Genomic DNA, 16137 nt, shown 5'->3' with positions numbered 1-16137 from the left:
ATGAGTTGAAATTCGTCCCAGTATTTCCTAATGCTTCTGATATTTACATGTAAAATCGTGAGCGAACTAGCACTAGGCGGAAAGGAGTCAATAAACGTTGAGAAATCAGAGTTTAGTATAGTGTTATCCATTTCTATACTATTTTTCCCAAGTCCCTAGTGCTAGAGATACGCACTGGCGATGAGTTCTCGTCCTTTTTCGCAAAAATGGCGGAGTTCTTAACCCACACAAACTTATACGATTTTTCCCTTCCCTTGTTCCGCGCTTGCCAGAAGAGGTCCTTATTTGTCCGAGTCAAATTTTCATTAAAGTATATCCTCTGCTGGTTTTCAGACCAAGAAAGGCTGGCCAACTTTTTGCGAGCATTCATACAGTGTTCCTTTACCGACACTGAGGTGAACTGCACCAAAATGGGAGCAGCACCCTCACGCCTAGAGCGTAAGCGGTGGCAAGCTACTACTCTATCGGGGGTATGGGTCGCGAGCCCCAGTTTCACCGCAAGGTCGGCCATAGTCACACTCACGTCTTCGCCGTTCGCGCAAGGAATACCGTGTATTTCCATGTTACACCTTCTGCTATATTGCTCGGATGAGTTTACGTTCGCCTGTAACTGCTCTATCATTGCCGTTTGATCTGTCACCGTTGTTTGGAGTACTTCAACCTCGGAACGGAGCAACTTCACAATCGGGACGTTATTGCCAATTTTAACCATTATTCCTCCAATATTGGCTCAATATCGGGTTATATCGGCTAAATCGGGCCGTTATTGCCAATTTTAACCATTAATCTGCCAATATTGGCTCAACATCGGGTCATATCAGCTAAATCGAGCCGCTATTGCCAATTTTCACCATTATTCTTCCAATATTGGCTCAATATCAAGTCATCTTGGCTCAATCGGGCCGTTATTGCCAATATTCTGCTGACATTGGCTCAAAATCGGTTAACCTTGGCAAAATTGGGCCGCTATTACCAACGTTGACCATCATTACGCCAATGTGGTACGCGTGGTACGCGTGGTACGCAATGTGGTACGCGTGGTACGCCCTTAATTCGCACTTCACGCAGCGTCAATTTTCGGCACCTGCCGAAATTCGGAGCGCACAGCATTGTAGGTGGCGCCACAGCGTGTCATCTGCTTGGGCCTAATCCTCGGGGTGCTGTCGCGACTGCGACGTATACTTGCCGCTTCCTTTTGATCTGATTCGACAAAAGCAGCTGGCACACGTGCTAAACACGACCATGGGAACATCGTCCCTAGCGGGCTGTCCTTTGCTTGCTAATCTGTGCCACAATTGTTTTTGTTGCTCGGGCAGTCTCTTTACATGACAGTACAAGCTACTGAAGAAAATCAGCCTAGCTCCTGTTGCCTGACGAAGTCTAGAGTATGAGAATACAGTCAAACGTGGACATAGCAAGTTCAATGCTACAAAATTTTCAATCTAACGAAACTATTATTGCGTTGTCCACAACTCCTTGCTTACGCGGCGAGCAAGCTTGTCTGCTAGGCGCGCACAGCAAACGACAGCCGCCGTGGCGTCACGCCAATGTCGCATGCTTGATTTTCTGTCGTCTGGTCTGTGGCAGGTCGTAGCAATGGCCAGCCCTTTTCGGCGCCTGTCGGCAATTTACTGCCGTTTTAGGGATGAGGACAAAGTGTATCAAAAAGAGCAGAAATACGTCGAAAAGTAGGTTATTTACCCTGACGTGAAGCAGTTAACTGTGAGAGGACATGCACAAGTCTCGGCCGCCATGAGTTTCGCCGAGAGACGCGGAACCCGAAGACACTATGAAGCTCCTGTCTCGCCTCCACATTTCCTCGCTCAACTGCAGCAGACCAAAATGGGCCCACTTGCTGCACGTATAGGCATTATGCATTTTGGCCTCAATATACCAGGCTGAGTTCTGTCGCAATTTCAGTTTAACCAAGTGAGTGTGGCTCAGAAGCGAGAGAGAAAAATAAAAGCTCTGAGGCAGCACTATCAAAGTTCAGTCTTCAGAAGGAGTTTTGCTGCACAGAAGCGCTGGCAGGGTTACTTTACGGTAACAGGTCTCACAAAATAGCATGACCAGTTGCACCGGCGGGGCTTATTACATAGCGAGTCTGTCTGCTCCGTGGAACTGTGCAAGTGGCTATACAAAACCCCACATGCTTTATATAAATGCAGTTTTAGGCTATATAACCATTTTACACAGAAGTTCAAAGAATGTGAAAGAATTCATACTTGTTAGAGATCCATGTAAGGTCCGCATTTTTCCAATGCTAAACGATTGTGATATCCATCCCCGAGATACCTATTCACCAGTCACCCACCTGCAGTACACTCCGACACATTTTCTCATGAGATCTCTGGACGTAAGCTACTGTTGTCCCAAATAAAGGCTAGTTTCGAAGAGCATATGCGGGAAGTGAGCTTGTCTGCTAGTTATGCAGAGGAGACAGTCGTGTGACGTCAGGCCGAGCTCCTGGGAGGATAGGGCAAACAATGTCCGCTCTCCAGCAGGTCTTTTATTACAGCTTCTTTGCCTTTTCTGCGGTTTTTGGAAGTTTACTGCTACCTCAGGGGCGAGGTGATGTTGGGTGAGAATGCGGCATACAGAAAAGAGAAGCGGAAATACCCAGAAGGGTACATTCTTTCCCTTGATGGGAAGGTATTCACCTTGAGATAACACATCCAAGCCTCGGCCACCATGATCCATGGCCAGAGACGACGGACCCTGTGGTAGGCCAGAGACGATTTAGGTGCCATGAAGCACATCTTTCTCCTCCACGCATGTTCTCTCATTATTATTATTTTAGTTTTATTATCTAATGCCCCACACAACCAATAGGTCTTGGTGTAGAGGCACAAAGAAAAAATTGAAAAACACAATCAAAACTACCTGTCCACTTGCACAGAGTATGTCCACACCTGAGCATCGTACCGGCTGCGCTCGTGTAATCACATACTGGTGATGCACGTTAAAGACCCCAGGATCGCAATTGTACCGCACTGGCCAAATTGCCCATCTACAGCATGAGACATGTATTAAGATGGCTGACCAACATAACGCTGTTGGTCAGCCATGCCCTCAACAGAGGGCCCTTAAGGATTAATAAATTAATGAAAAGATCCAGGTCCATTCCACGTTTGAATACAATGAAACGTGATCAAACAGGCGTGACGGACAATGACGAAGGACAGAACACAAACATGCCTTGCCCTTGTCCGTCACACCTGTTTAATCATGCCTCACTTGTACGAACTAGCATAGCGCACCACTTTGCATGAATATAACGAGATCAGAAAGCACATCAGTAGCAGGGGATAATCTGTTAACACAAATTTGCATTCGAACAACCGGAGACAATTTCACATGAGTAGAAAGTAAAACACATAACGGCCCCTAAAATCAGAAGGCAATGCATGAAAATTAAGAAATTATGCAAAATCACCATCCAGAAGGCCACGAATGGTTCTACATAAAAATAATGCATTGTAAGCAATTCTTTTTTATAGGTTCTGCAGGGAAAGTATTTTAAGGATGTATTTATACTCGTAAGTACATAGGCTTCCAAAGTACTCATCATAAATAATATGAATAGGTCGCTTTTGTGCCTTTTTCTATGTGTCATGTCAAATCTAATCGAATTCCAAGCCACAGTACAAGACTTAAGTTGAACTTAAACTAAGGAACAAACTAGCCTAACAGCACATCCAGGATTAGCACCATCCAACGGGCTTGTGATTGGCCCCCTTGGCCTGTAGCTTCACCGCTTAGTCCAGCTTAGGGCGAGACGGAGTATAGAAGTTCACACAGGGCACAAAATACACCTGGAGATGCTCCAAGAGTCGACTGATGCCTGACAGTGCCGCTGCACATGACACTTCACCGTCAGCTCAAACACTGGCAACCACTCGCAGGTCGCCTGCTTGAGGCCCTGTACAATGGGCTTGGCAGGTTTCATGAACAGCTTGAAAGGACCTTGAGTGACGATTGGTAGCACTGCTGCACACAACACTCCACTGTCAGTTCAAATGCTCGCAGAAACGCACAGTTTGAAGGGTTGGCACCTTGCATGCTACACTTGGAAGATTCCTTGCACAGTTCAGAAGAGCTCTGACGGACGCCTGGCAGCATTGTTGCACACAACACCGCACTGTCAGCTCGAATGCCAGCAGCAATGCACAGCTCATCTGCTTGAGGCCTTCCACACAGCATTTGGGAAAGCTCTCAGTCAGCTCAAAAGAGTCCTGATCAACATCCGGCAATTTTGTTGCCCACAAAACATAACTGTCAGCTTAACTGCTGACACTAGCGCACAGTTCAATTGCCAGAGGCCTTTCAGAATGCAGCCTGCAGAGGTTGGAAATCATACGAGGGCCTCAAAGAAGCTACAAAAGCTATGTTAAAGGCCTACAGCAGATGTAGAAGTGGAAGGATGACATGTCTGCTTCTGTAGTCCAGTCTGAGGTATTGAACAGCAGTGTCAAGTTCGGAAAGGTTGTACATTTTAGTCACGTGCGTGAGGGAATCGCACTGCCAGATGCCGATGGCGGACGACTTGATCGGCAGTTCAAAAAAATCTGTCATGTTTGGCAGAATGCTTGCCTTGAACCTGTCTTCAAGGAGCTTCAAGACGACAACTGCAGACTCGTTCAGCATGAAGCACTGACCTGCTTTGACAATGCGTTTCCGTTCCGAAATCTCAGGTTGATACAAATGTCTGACTTCAGACATTCGTCTGCTGATCTGCGCTAAAGGCTTGCTTGTTGAACGTAGCATTTTCTTAACCTTACCCAGGAAACTTTCAAAAGGAAACGCACTAAAACTGTCAAGAAAGCCATGGTCCAAACACTGCTCAGCCAGATGGCTGAGCGTGTGCACGTTGTAAACGAGCTGCTTGGCCCCATACAAGGTGCCAAACTCCTGCACAAAGTACCTAAGAAGGTCCCTGGCAAATCCGTTATAAACCTCGTAATGTGCAGGATATACAAGAATTCTCACTGCCACCACATGCAGCATTAAAAAGTGACGGTACTGATCGTTTGGCAACACATGCTTCAAAACCACAGGTCCCACATACAAGAGGAAGCTTCGAAACTCTGTGGCCTTCCACCGGTCAAGTTCCTCAGTGCCTCTTGGCTTCCTTTGAAAGTTGCTGGGGAAACGCTTACTGCAACTTCGAAGTAAATCATTCAAATTTTCACGCTGCTGTCGACTTAGGCGTCTCCCGAACCCTTGGCTAACCCAGTTTCTCAGAAGGCGCCGCATAACGCCAAGACAGACGAGATGCATGTACTCTGTAGGAAACCATGACACCATGTCGACATCTAAAGATTCAAATGGCGACGTTCCCGTGTGATAGTGCTCGTCTTCCTGAGACCGGAACGACTCGTTGGTGCGTTGTGGTGAGTGTAAATCAGGAAATGTCATTCGACCCTCGAGATGCAGGCCCCTCTGACTGCACCGTTCGCAGGCGTGATAGCCAGTGTGCCCAACTATTTGCTTGATAAAGCTTCTTGCGGGTGCGTCGCACACCATGGCCGTGATGCTGACAGTGATGTGGCTCCCCTTGAAGACCATGCCATGCACTGTGAGCTTGCGGGCTTCTTCAAGGAATGCGTACAGGTACTGCTCCAGATTTGGGGGCTTTCCTGTGCCGCAGTATAAACTGACCATAAAAGGTGACGGCAGAGGAGTCAAATTCGTTATCCGGCATAACAAGGGCCAGACGCTCACCTGTGAGCTTTTGAACAGGGGCAGACCGTCAATGTTCCCTTGGAGCTTAATCTCCTTAGGAATGGGGCAGCCTTGCAATGACTGACGGATGCCTTCTTCTAAGCCGAAATGCACAAACTTGTCACATTGCTCTAGTCGGGACTTCCGTTCTGTGCACAACACAGTCCGCGCGTCTTTGGGTAGTCCGGCAATGCCTCGACGCCGACAAAAGGCAAGAACATCGTTCAGACATACGTGGCTCATGTTGTGCTTCCCAGCAATACTTGCGAGCTCGTCGCATGCCGAGAGTTCATGCGGCTGGGATGACGACGTCGTGACAGCGTTCGGATTCGCGCTGCCGTTTGGTGGCTCCGAGTTATGGTCAGCGCTTTCCTCTGACTGGTACTCATCGCTCGTATCGTCTTCCGACGAATCATTTTCTGAAGAACTCGCCAGCACGTCAGATCTCGAGACTTCAAAGCTCGCCGACTGCACCTGGACATCCAAGTCACCCGAACAGCCAGCTTCACTGGACTGGAAAACGCCTCCGGCTGCAGGTTTATCAGAGCGCGCAACATCGCTGGAAACGGCATTGCCCGTCAAACCGCCTTCCGTTCTCGGCTTCTTGCAGCTTGCAGCTTGAAGATCCGCCATGAGCTGCTCATGGTCCTTCTTGAGCTTCCGGTACTTACGCCACTTGTTCATTATCAGGAAGTAGCGCACCAAATGCAGTCTTTAACACGGCGAAATACGAGCCACAACAGAGCAGAGGCGCAGACCACTGTGGTGCAGACGCAAGTTGTTGCCAGATGGTCCCAACAAAAAACCGCCAAACGCCTGGGTGGTATAGCCCAAATATAGCCAAAACTAAAAACAATGGTTTTTAAGCCTTTTTTGACAATTTTTCACACACATACAAGACACGTTACATTATCTTTTTCAAGCCCCAGATGCGCCACATTTTGTGTACATTATGTCACTTGCGAATTAAAAAAAAAAAAACACTTCGGAAGGAAGAAAACAAAACTGTCACCTCCTTCGCAGGTCTTCAGAAGTACAAAACACACAAAGACAGTTTTATCGTGAAGCCCGGGATATGATCATTACAGTAAACGAACAGAATACAGAAGCAGAACGGTAACACTTGGTGTTTCAAACAGGGATCACAATATCTAAGGTCCTTATCAACATCCTACCCGTCTCTTTTTCTTTGTGTAGAATATGAGTGTTCCCCATTTCGGTTCACGCTATTTCTGATTGTGTTGTCCTTTCTTGGGGTGGGCGAAGACTGGAAGGTAGTCAATTGTTCAGCGGTGAAACTGCGGACTTTATATTTACGAACTTGGGTGCCTAAGGATTCTCTCAATGGGCACCAAAACACGCTTGAACTTTGCAGAGTTTAGTCTAGGTCCGGGTAGAGGACGCCCTACCACTGTTGGGTTTGCTTCACCGCGCACTGTGGAGACCGCTTGAACTGTGCAAGCATTGCTTCTGTGCGCATTGTCAAAACGACGAAGTTTGTAGAAGTTAAAAGCCGTTCTCTTTCCTCTCTCTTCTATCGAATGGCCAAAAGAGATAAAATTTTTTTCGAAGCTGATAAGAAGTTCAAAAATTAACTAGTCAAACCTCAAAGTTCCACGTCGAAACTGAGGTTTGGACAAAAGTTCGCCGCATCCTCAGAAGTAGCCCAAAAATAGCCATATAGCCAACTACAACATTTCGACGCCAACTAGAAAAAAATGTAGCCCAATTTGGCTATATATAGCCCAATCTGGCAACACTGGACGCAACACAAAGAACACAGAGGCACACATGAACGAATGGTTGGATGAGTGGATAAATGGATAGTGGCTGTACCCTTTATAACTGGCGGTGGTTTGCGCCACCTAGCCTGGCTATTTTCTTTAAACTTACTTTTTTTTCCACCATTCAATTTGTCTTCTCCTTTCGTTGTGATATTCTTTCAATTTTCTCTGGACCTGGCCAACCAATTTTCTACTATTGTTTTTGTTCACTCTATTCCGCTGGTTTCGCTTTAAAGCTTCCGGACAGCGGACGCAATGGAATGCGCTTCAGCGCTACTTTGAGAATATGCGCGCCTAGCAGACGAACTTGCTCGCCGTATACGCATGCATTGTATCGGGCGGCAGCTTGCGCTACCTACGTCGCTCCGTGTTAAATTTTTGCCCTCAATTTCGTACCTCCTTTTAAAGTATCTGCCTGGCGGTCGTAGTTGGTTGCAGGTTGCGCAGAAAACCCGAGGACCAAGAATGATCGCAAAGCCTCAAAACATCCCGGATACGGTTCGAAGGCGCGTCCCGAGCGTTAGCACTGTATAAAAATCAAAAGCGCAAACACCAAGGAAAAGAAGAGGGGACAGGACATAGCGCTTACTCCAACTGAATGTTTAATACATTCCCGAGTAATGTCTTGATGCAAGTATACAAAGCGTACAGCCCTAGCGAAAACATTGAATATCAAACTCTTTACAAGGCGTGCACCGAGAGCACACTGGTGCAACATAATACTGGGTACCATGATGAGTGCAGCTAGCTCTGTCGTCTGCTACGAAGTGAAGTATAAAATAGGGTATTTGAAGGATCTGTGTGCGCCGGCGTCTGTTCTTTGAACATAATTCCTACTCTGATTCTCACCAGGGTGCCTGGAATGTGTCTTCGACTGGTGTGTTTAACGAGGGTAAGGTAGTAAGCTGGGCTAGTTGGTATGCATTGAACATGATGAAAAACCGCGTACAAATAGAAAGAACATACGAGGTAAGAAGAGAACGGAAGAGAACGCGCTTCTCTTCCGTTCTCTTCTTACCTCGTATGTTCTTTCTATTTGTGCGCGGTTTTTCATCATGTTTAACGAGAGGTTATTATTGATTGTCCGATGTCCACCGGGTGGGTTTACCTTGGCGGTAAAATAGCAGCGAGGCTGTCCTGCTGCATCTTGCGATGTATACTCTGTCTCATTAGTTTCGTGCACTGCAAGAAAAGGTACAGGCGCGAGAGCGTAGCTCCGAAGAAGGCTTCGTTTGCGCGAGCGCTCGTACAGAAAAGGCGTCGCGGGAATACCGCGCTCGCGCCCGTACCTTTGACTGCAGTGCACGGAATTAGTGAGACAGAGTATAGTTGATCAGTCACCGGCAATGGACCGATCCCACCACGGCCGCGGTGCATCCTGGAAGTTGTAGTCCTTTGTGGGTGCACCGCGCCAGCACACGCCACACAAAGATGGCCGACCAATGTAGCGCTATATCCAGTGTCTGTGGGGCTGCTCCGGCTGCTCGGGCTGCTCCGAGCCGAGCATAGAGCGGAACCAGCGGAACTAGCAGTACCATAGACCACGGCATGACTACAACGCCACCCCCATGTCCGCCGCCATGTTAGTTGTAGTTTTCCGGTTTCTCGGGAGAACTACAACTAACATGGCGGCGGACATGGGGGTGTCGCTGTCATCTTAGTTGTAGTCCAGCCACTGTCTACGGTTCTGCTGGTTCTGCTAGTTCCGCTCTATGCTCGGCTCGGTCGCTCAGTCGGCTCAGAAGTCACCGCAGCCGCCGCAGCCACGCACACACTGGATATAGCGCTACATTGGTCGGCCATCTTTGTGTGGCGTGTGCTGGCGTGGTGCACCCAAAAAGGACTACAACTTCCAGGATGCACCGCGGCCGTCGTGGGATCGGTCCATTGTGACATCTCGATGATAGCGTCACTTGCATCTGTTAGTATGTTTTGCCGATACTTTTTAACCAACCGCCAGGATCGGGCTTTCCGACAGCATGACAAACGTGACGTGGTCGGGTTTCCGCATCGCGAGCAACTTGATACATGGGAACTATAGGACAGTAAACGCGCCAGTAGAAGACGCGTTCCAGGCATCACAGTTCCCACCACGCAAAGGTCTTGTCCTTTGTCCCTCTTGTTCCCCTTCTTTAGGGATTATTTTCGTCATTCTTGTCCAGCTCGCTTGCACCTTTGCATTTAATAGCAATTTAATCATAACCTTAAATATGCAAGCTTTCACCCTTGTTGGTGTTAGACCGGTGGCAGCTGATAAAACCTGTCTGCTCTGCTGACATCTAACCCCTGGTTAGCTCAGTTGGTAGAGCGCTCCACTGGAAATGGAGAGGTCCCGGGTTCGATCCCCGGACCAGGCAGATTTTTTCGGTCGTGCACCGGTCACCTAGCTGTGCTTGGAGATTTGTGTTTGTCCTTTGTCCCTCTTGTTCCCCTTCTCCAGGGATTATTTTCGTCATTCTTGTCCAGCTCGCTTGCACCTTTGCATTTAATAGCAATTTAATCGTAAGTCTGAAGAAGAGGTCTCTTAGCGGAACGTCGGCCACTGTGAGGCTTCCAGGAGACTTTCATTTAAGTACGCAGAGGTTCGGCCATCAAATTTGAGTCTACAACAAAGGTGTGCTGCGAACATAATAACGTATTTCGTGCACCATGCCGTAGAAGGACCAGGCGACAGAGCCCCACAGTGCCATGGCCACAAGTTTATTTTGAGTAAAAAGAACAGAAAGCATCTGTGGGCAGAAAAGCACACACAGGAGAGCGCTCTTTTCATATGCGGGATTACCGCGCATGGGGCAGAAAGAGCAAGGTAATCCCACGAACTACCCGAAGGCGAACGACGTGACGCATTGAGGCAAGTTGCAGCCCAACGAAAAGACATGCAGGATGCGGCCAATGTCCATGTGACCGAGGTGGGCCCATTTATGCTCATTGCTGCCCCTATGTTCGAAGAATTACTCGCGCCATCAGAGGTCACGAGGAGCGGTACGGAAGGGAGCTGATATTTTTGAATGCAACAAGTTACTGAAAATGTCGTAACCCCCTGCCCTCGCCCTCCCAGAAAAAGACCGCTTCTTCCTGAAGAAGGAATTGTAAGTACCGTAGCCAAGCCGGATTTCGACACCCAGCCGGCCCCTCCAAAATTTGTTCCCCATATCGCGGATCCCAAAAGGCCCAAAAACTGATTGGCGTTCACTCTGTTAGACATATGCCTAAATGTAGTCCACGCGGCATTGTAAGCGGGTCCCATGTCAACCACCGTTATTAGATCTAATAACGGTGATGTCAACGAGCCCCTCTACCTCGTTGGCCCATATATGTAAAAAAAGTACATTTGGAAGCACGTAATTTTGCGTGATTTAGCGGTCTCGCTTCACAAGAAATACATGTTAAAAATTTCGGTTACTCGTACAACAACTAGCGCACTGCCTGTTTTAGAACTTCCATCTTAAACCGGAGACACGGCAAAATAAAAAAACGGACAACACAACAACAGTTGTTGTGTTGTCCGTTTTTTATTATTTTGCCGTGTCTCCGGTTTAAGATGGAAGTACTTCACCAGCTCGCCTGTGCGTTTACCCTTTCTTCGTTGTTTTAGAATACTAACTAAAGAGTGCAAAATACTGTATAAACAGTTCATAGAGGGCGCGCTAAAACTTTTAGATTACCAAGCAAAGATTAAGTGAATGGTGGCAGAAATCGAGAGAAAACTAGGTATTTTCTTAATCACTGATGGCAAGGGGGTTTCATAGCCTCACTTTCTTTGCACTGCGGAGTGAATATAGATTTCACATTTAAATATTCTAAGCTTAAATGGTAAAACAAAATGGCTAGGTGGCGTAAGCTACCGCCCGATCCAAAGGGCTCAGCCGTATTCATCCATCCATCCATCCATCCATTACGTTAGGCTTGATGACTTCATAGAACTACGTCTATTCATGCCTTGTTCTTTGCTTCTCCCAGCCACCTTCCCAGTATATCCGGTCACAGCGCATCCGGTCTCGGCCTCGTGGCTCGTTTCATTGTGACGTGTTGTGCTGGAAGCTACTCGGCCGATCATCGGTGTGCGTTTCCTCTCGACCTGTGACCTGTGTCGAAGTCTTCTGGAACATTTGGCTGCGAAGAGACGGCTTGTTTGCGTAAGTATAGTGTCCTCTAATGTCCTAATAGCGGTGTACAATGTTGATATCGGAGATGCTGTTCCGGACACGACGGCGCTCGTCCGATAGGACTTTTGCTTTTAATGGATCATCACCGATTACCAATCTCTAATCTTCGCGTTTGCATTACAACACACTTCTGTTTTCATCAGTGCTGTCCCGGGTGAGATGGACTGCGGCCGAGACATGTTTCGAGGAACAAGTAGTATTGACCTCGAATCGTCGGTCCGAGCAATGGACGGGGTTAGAGGACCGGTTTTGTTCGATTTGGTTCAACTAATTCTAGCAGGTACAAAACGAGCTTCCTTTAGGAACCTTGACGGGCTCCGGTTAGTTCATATCGGAGAAACCCCCCCCCCCCCCCCCCCTAGCCCCTAGCCGCTAGCCCCGCGGCATCTCCAGTAATCTCGGGGGCGGCCTGGCAACCAGCGCGGAGGCGGTGGATGTCGGATTTGTAGCGTCTGCTTATCATTCTTTTGCCTTGTATTGCCTCAGCCGCTACGGATACAGCTTGAAATGTGGAATTTCAGAACTAAAGCTCTTCTTTGCGGTGCACATACATTGTTGGTAAATCTCCAGGAGGCTAAGCTAAAACACGGGCCGGCTCACTCGAAGCAGCGTCTCATCAAATACTGTTAAGAAAGCGCTGTCAAAGGTAGCGCTCAAAAAATAAATCGCGCATCACGCGCTCCAACCTTGACAGTGTTTTTTTAAGTCTGTCTCAGCTGAGACTGTATTCGATCAAGTCGGCCCTGGGCAGCGGTCTTTCCGCGCGCTTTAGTTTACTCTATCGAGCTGTTTCCACAACAAAGGAGGACCTTTATTCTGCGAAAGCACACTGGAGCAGCAGACATTGTCATTATGATGCCTTCGACAACGAGAACTGACTTAAGCGATGTGAGGCGTCCGGCCGAAAATTCGGAAGATCCAACAGGAATGAAAACGCACTCGTGGGGTATCAATCAACTTACCTTGCGGAGGCGGCTTCATTTTGTCACCACGAGTAAAGCCTAGTTCCACTTGTCTCGAAGTGCATTAATTCACGTGTTTTATTTACATGACAAACGCTCCGAAAAATAAAACAATATATGCAACACAACAGTGCCTCGACCCATCGGTTGCGACACACGACGTCTATCGGGAAATGGGAGCATATTCGGAAGCGACATATATCAACTTTGAAGTTTCATCAGCAAAGGGTGTACGCACTCACCGAGGAAACGAAACACCAGTGGGCGAATGTCTGCTCGGACCGATTATTGCAATTTCCTACACTACACACTCCGGTCGTGGTTAGGAAATTCCAGAGACAATGCGTCCACAAAATCAAGCGCGACCGCCGCGATCGCGAACACTCTGCCAGGTTATTCTTCGATAGAGACTACACCTTTAATGTCGTTCTCCGTCGTCAAAACTGTTGCTCAAGCGGTGTTCTGCGTTATCACGCGGATTTCACGCTTTGGTGGTTCGCAGACTCTGCATGTCGACGATCTCGGGCATCGCCGCGCGTCTCCTCCGTCGGTTTCGTCCGTCATGCTTAAAGCAGCTTAAAGGGACCATGAAATGACCTTTTTACTTTTTCCAGATAACTTTTACATTAAACCGTCAATGTTCACTGAATGCCGAACAGGCATCCGTTTTCGTCTCGGTTTATTAACTTCTACACAAAAAATTATTGAAATATCGACTTTTTCATTCTCTCCAACTGACCGCAAAACAAGCCGTGACGTAAACCGTTTCCGGAACCGGAAGTTCTCTCGGCAATAGGAGAATGGGAGTGTTAGCGGCAACGAGTTGGGGTGCGCCGGTAGGTTTTACTGCGCTGATGTCACCGACGTATTTCCTGATTCGGCGCCTCTCATCGCCGCATCGCAGCTGAGCGAAATTCAATGAGATATGTTGCGCTACAGCGACAGCATGGGACTAGACCCATACGCCGGTATGCCTGTTGGGAAGTGCAGCGAGTCTTCCGGTGAAGACTCCACAAGTCAACCACCCTGTCATTGTTGGCAGAAGGGCCGGCCCGTGTCAGTCGTTTGCAAAGCGACGTAGATGGCGTTTTTCGCGGCCTCGGAGATGCAGGAGCGAGCCGATGTTAAAAAAGATACGTTTGAACTACGAGTGTCAGCAAGACCCACGTAAATACCTGTTTACACTCGGAGCGGACGCGCGCGTTCGATGGAAGTGCTGTATTCGCGCTGTTTGTAAGCGCTTCGGGACCGTTCTTTTACGATTGCAACTCGATACTGACGCGACACTCGGCAAAGAAAGGTTGGACCGGGGTTGTACGTATACCTCCCAAGAACTGTTATAGCTCGACAGTGACGTGCAGTCTGTCAGAATAAAAATGGCATACCAATAACAAAGTGTACATACCGTGTTACGAAGGTAATCCATACGGCGTTTATTTCAGCTCTATATCACACAAAACAAGATAGAATCGACGAGAGTCCCTTTTCGACGAGTGTTCGTCAACACTGCCTCGGAAAACAAGGGGAAGAGATTGACCTCACCTCTTAATCTAGAATTGAGGTCAGTGATCAAACTATAATACGGGAAGGGTCCACAAGGGTCGCGCGGGCATATTCCATTTAGCACGCCAGCCGGTCGTAGGCAGACGGTCTTGCGACGAAGCAACGCAGCGCCGAGTCGGAATGCCTGCTAGGCCTATATTCTGAGCACCTCGCTTCGTCGGAGTCGGTGGATCCAGCGTTCTTGTTCGTCGTGGTCTGTTTTAAGTACTGTTTTCTTGCTGCTTGAAGTCGGCACGCGCGGGAAGAACACGTAGAAAAATAAACGTTCAGTCAGTCAGAGTTTCGAGAGGAAGGAAAACAAAGAAAATAAACGTTCGTCGGCGGCCGCCGCCACCCAAGTAACTGTCGGCCCTGCCCTACGGCGCACGCGCAATAGTTGCTTCGTTTACCACACGATAGATGGCGCTTGGCTCTCAGCATTATCAAATTTGGCAATTTTCGCCACACATCTCTAATTATGCTACAAAATGTGGATCTGAATATTATTTAACAAAACTTTTAGGAAACATTCGCCGGCTATTTATTGTTTACGATCGCGGAGCTGGTGAGGTAGGCTCTTACCCAATAGGCGACCTGGATTTGGCTGACGTGCTCCGTTTCCGCGGATGCATCGTAGTGAACAGGCGAAGGAAGGAAGGCGCAAAAGAGTCCAGTTTTCTTTTAAAAGTTCTACAGCAAATAATTTTTTTTTTGGCTCCCTACTTTTGTGTTTTTGTGTTTCTTTTCACACCTTCTACGACGTGCGGTGGATGAAACTCGATTTTAAAATCATTTCATGGTCCCTTTAAAGTTAAACGCCAAAACAACAGGGACATGAGGATAGATGCAAACGGGACGAGGCGCCTCGTCCTGTCTGCATCTGTCCTTGTACCCCTGTTGTTTTGGCACGAACAACCAACTAGCCTAACTCGCCGTCTAAATTCCGCCAATCAGTTCGTAAATTCTACCGAACGAGGTATAATTTTATACTATACCGCCAACCGCGCCACTTCCGGGTCGACTTTTTTTTATGACTAGGCTTCAAAAAAATCACGTGGTGCCATCCCCCTGCGAATATCGGTATGCCCGACGAAGGAATACCAAGTGTGGTACGAGGCGTTTTGACGCGAACTATTCGCGTAGTGCATGCGAGCACAAATCGTTGTTAACTCCGGAGGTTGTTTCGTTCCACTGATCGGTTTTTACTCATAAATAGCGCTTCCTTGCCTAGCCCAACGAGGTGAGGGGCTTAAAGTGCTTAACCGGAAGTCCAAAAATGACCCCCCCGTAGGCGCTACCATCTTGACCATGTCCGCCGCCAGTCACGTGACTTTTTAGGAAAAGTGACGATACAGAAAGAATATCTGCTGTCCGAGTTACCCAAAGCGTCGGTTTTAGGCAAAGAAAGGTTTACTAGGGGGCTACTGAGGAACAGACACCTAAATCACTTAATCAAAAGTGACTATAGCACCCTCTACTTTGAAGGCAGTACATCGTTATTTAACTTTCGGCGAATCGACTTGGGCACTTTCGCCTCAATCTCTTTCAGCTGAAGTTCTCCTTGCTAAAAAAAGACGCTTTGAATAGTTCAAAGCGCAGCAGTCTCGTGCGTCTTCGTCTTTTTAGCAGAAAAAGTCACTTGACTGACGATGGAAATGGCCAAGATGGCAGCGCCCGAGGGGGGGTCATTTCTGGGTGCGCAATGCAATGCCTGTTGAGCTCTCTAAGCCCCTCTACCTCGTTGGCCTAGCCCTTAATTGAAAGACTACAGCCGATTGCAAGCTTCCATTTACAAATTTGGTACTGGAAGTGCTTATATACGTCCGGCGCGATGGCCGCGCCGTCTTCCGCATAGTTTCGAATTTGAATCAGCAGTGTTCGCCACGGCGTCTGGCGAGGCTTTCGGAACTGATCCGCCGTGGGATTGCAATATTCGGCGTCCATAGTTGCCCGCCGACC

The 16137-nt window shown here is 48.1% G+C and overlaps 1 protein-coding gene and 1 non-coding gene across 2 annotated transcripts; one reads left to right on the top strand and one right to left on the bottom strand.

Moving 5' to 3' along the window:
* Positions 1-4398: 4398 nt before the first annotated feature.
* On the bottom strand, positions 4399-5280 carry LOC121046507. Its single transcript, XM_040500810.1, has one exon. The coding sequence runs from the start codon at positions 5278-5280 to the stop codon at positions 4399-4401; it is 882 nt and encodes a 293-aa protein (XP_040356744.1).
* A 4512-nt stretch (positions 5281-9792) lies between these two features.
* Trnas-gga lies at positions 9793-9865 on the top strand. The gene has a single exon. It is a non-coding gene; the product is annotated as a tRNA-Ser (tRNA).
* Positions 9866-16137: the final 6272 nt, after the last annotated feature.

This window comes from Ixodes scapularis, unplaced genomic scaffold (genome assembly GCF_016920785.2).
Source record: "Ixodes scapularis isolate PalLabHiFi unplaced genomic scaffold, ASM1692078v2 PGA_scaffold4__175_contigs__length_147842914, whole genome shotgun sequence".
Classification (NCBI taxonomy): Eukaryota; Metazoa; Arthropoda; class Arachnida; order Ixodida; family Ixodidae; genus Ixodes; species Ixodes scapularis.
Note: the sequence above shows the minus strand (reverse complement) of the source record. Positions and strands in the feature narration are given on the sequence as shown.

Excerpts from the sequence above, each read along its gene's own strand:
- LOC121046507 (XM_040500810.1), bottom strand. The coding sequence starts at position 5,280 with ATGCATCTCGTCTGTCTTGGCGTTATGCGGCGCCTTCTGAGAAACTGG.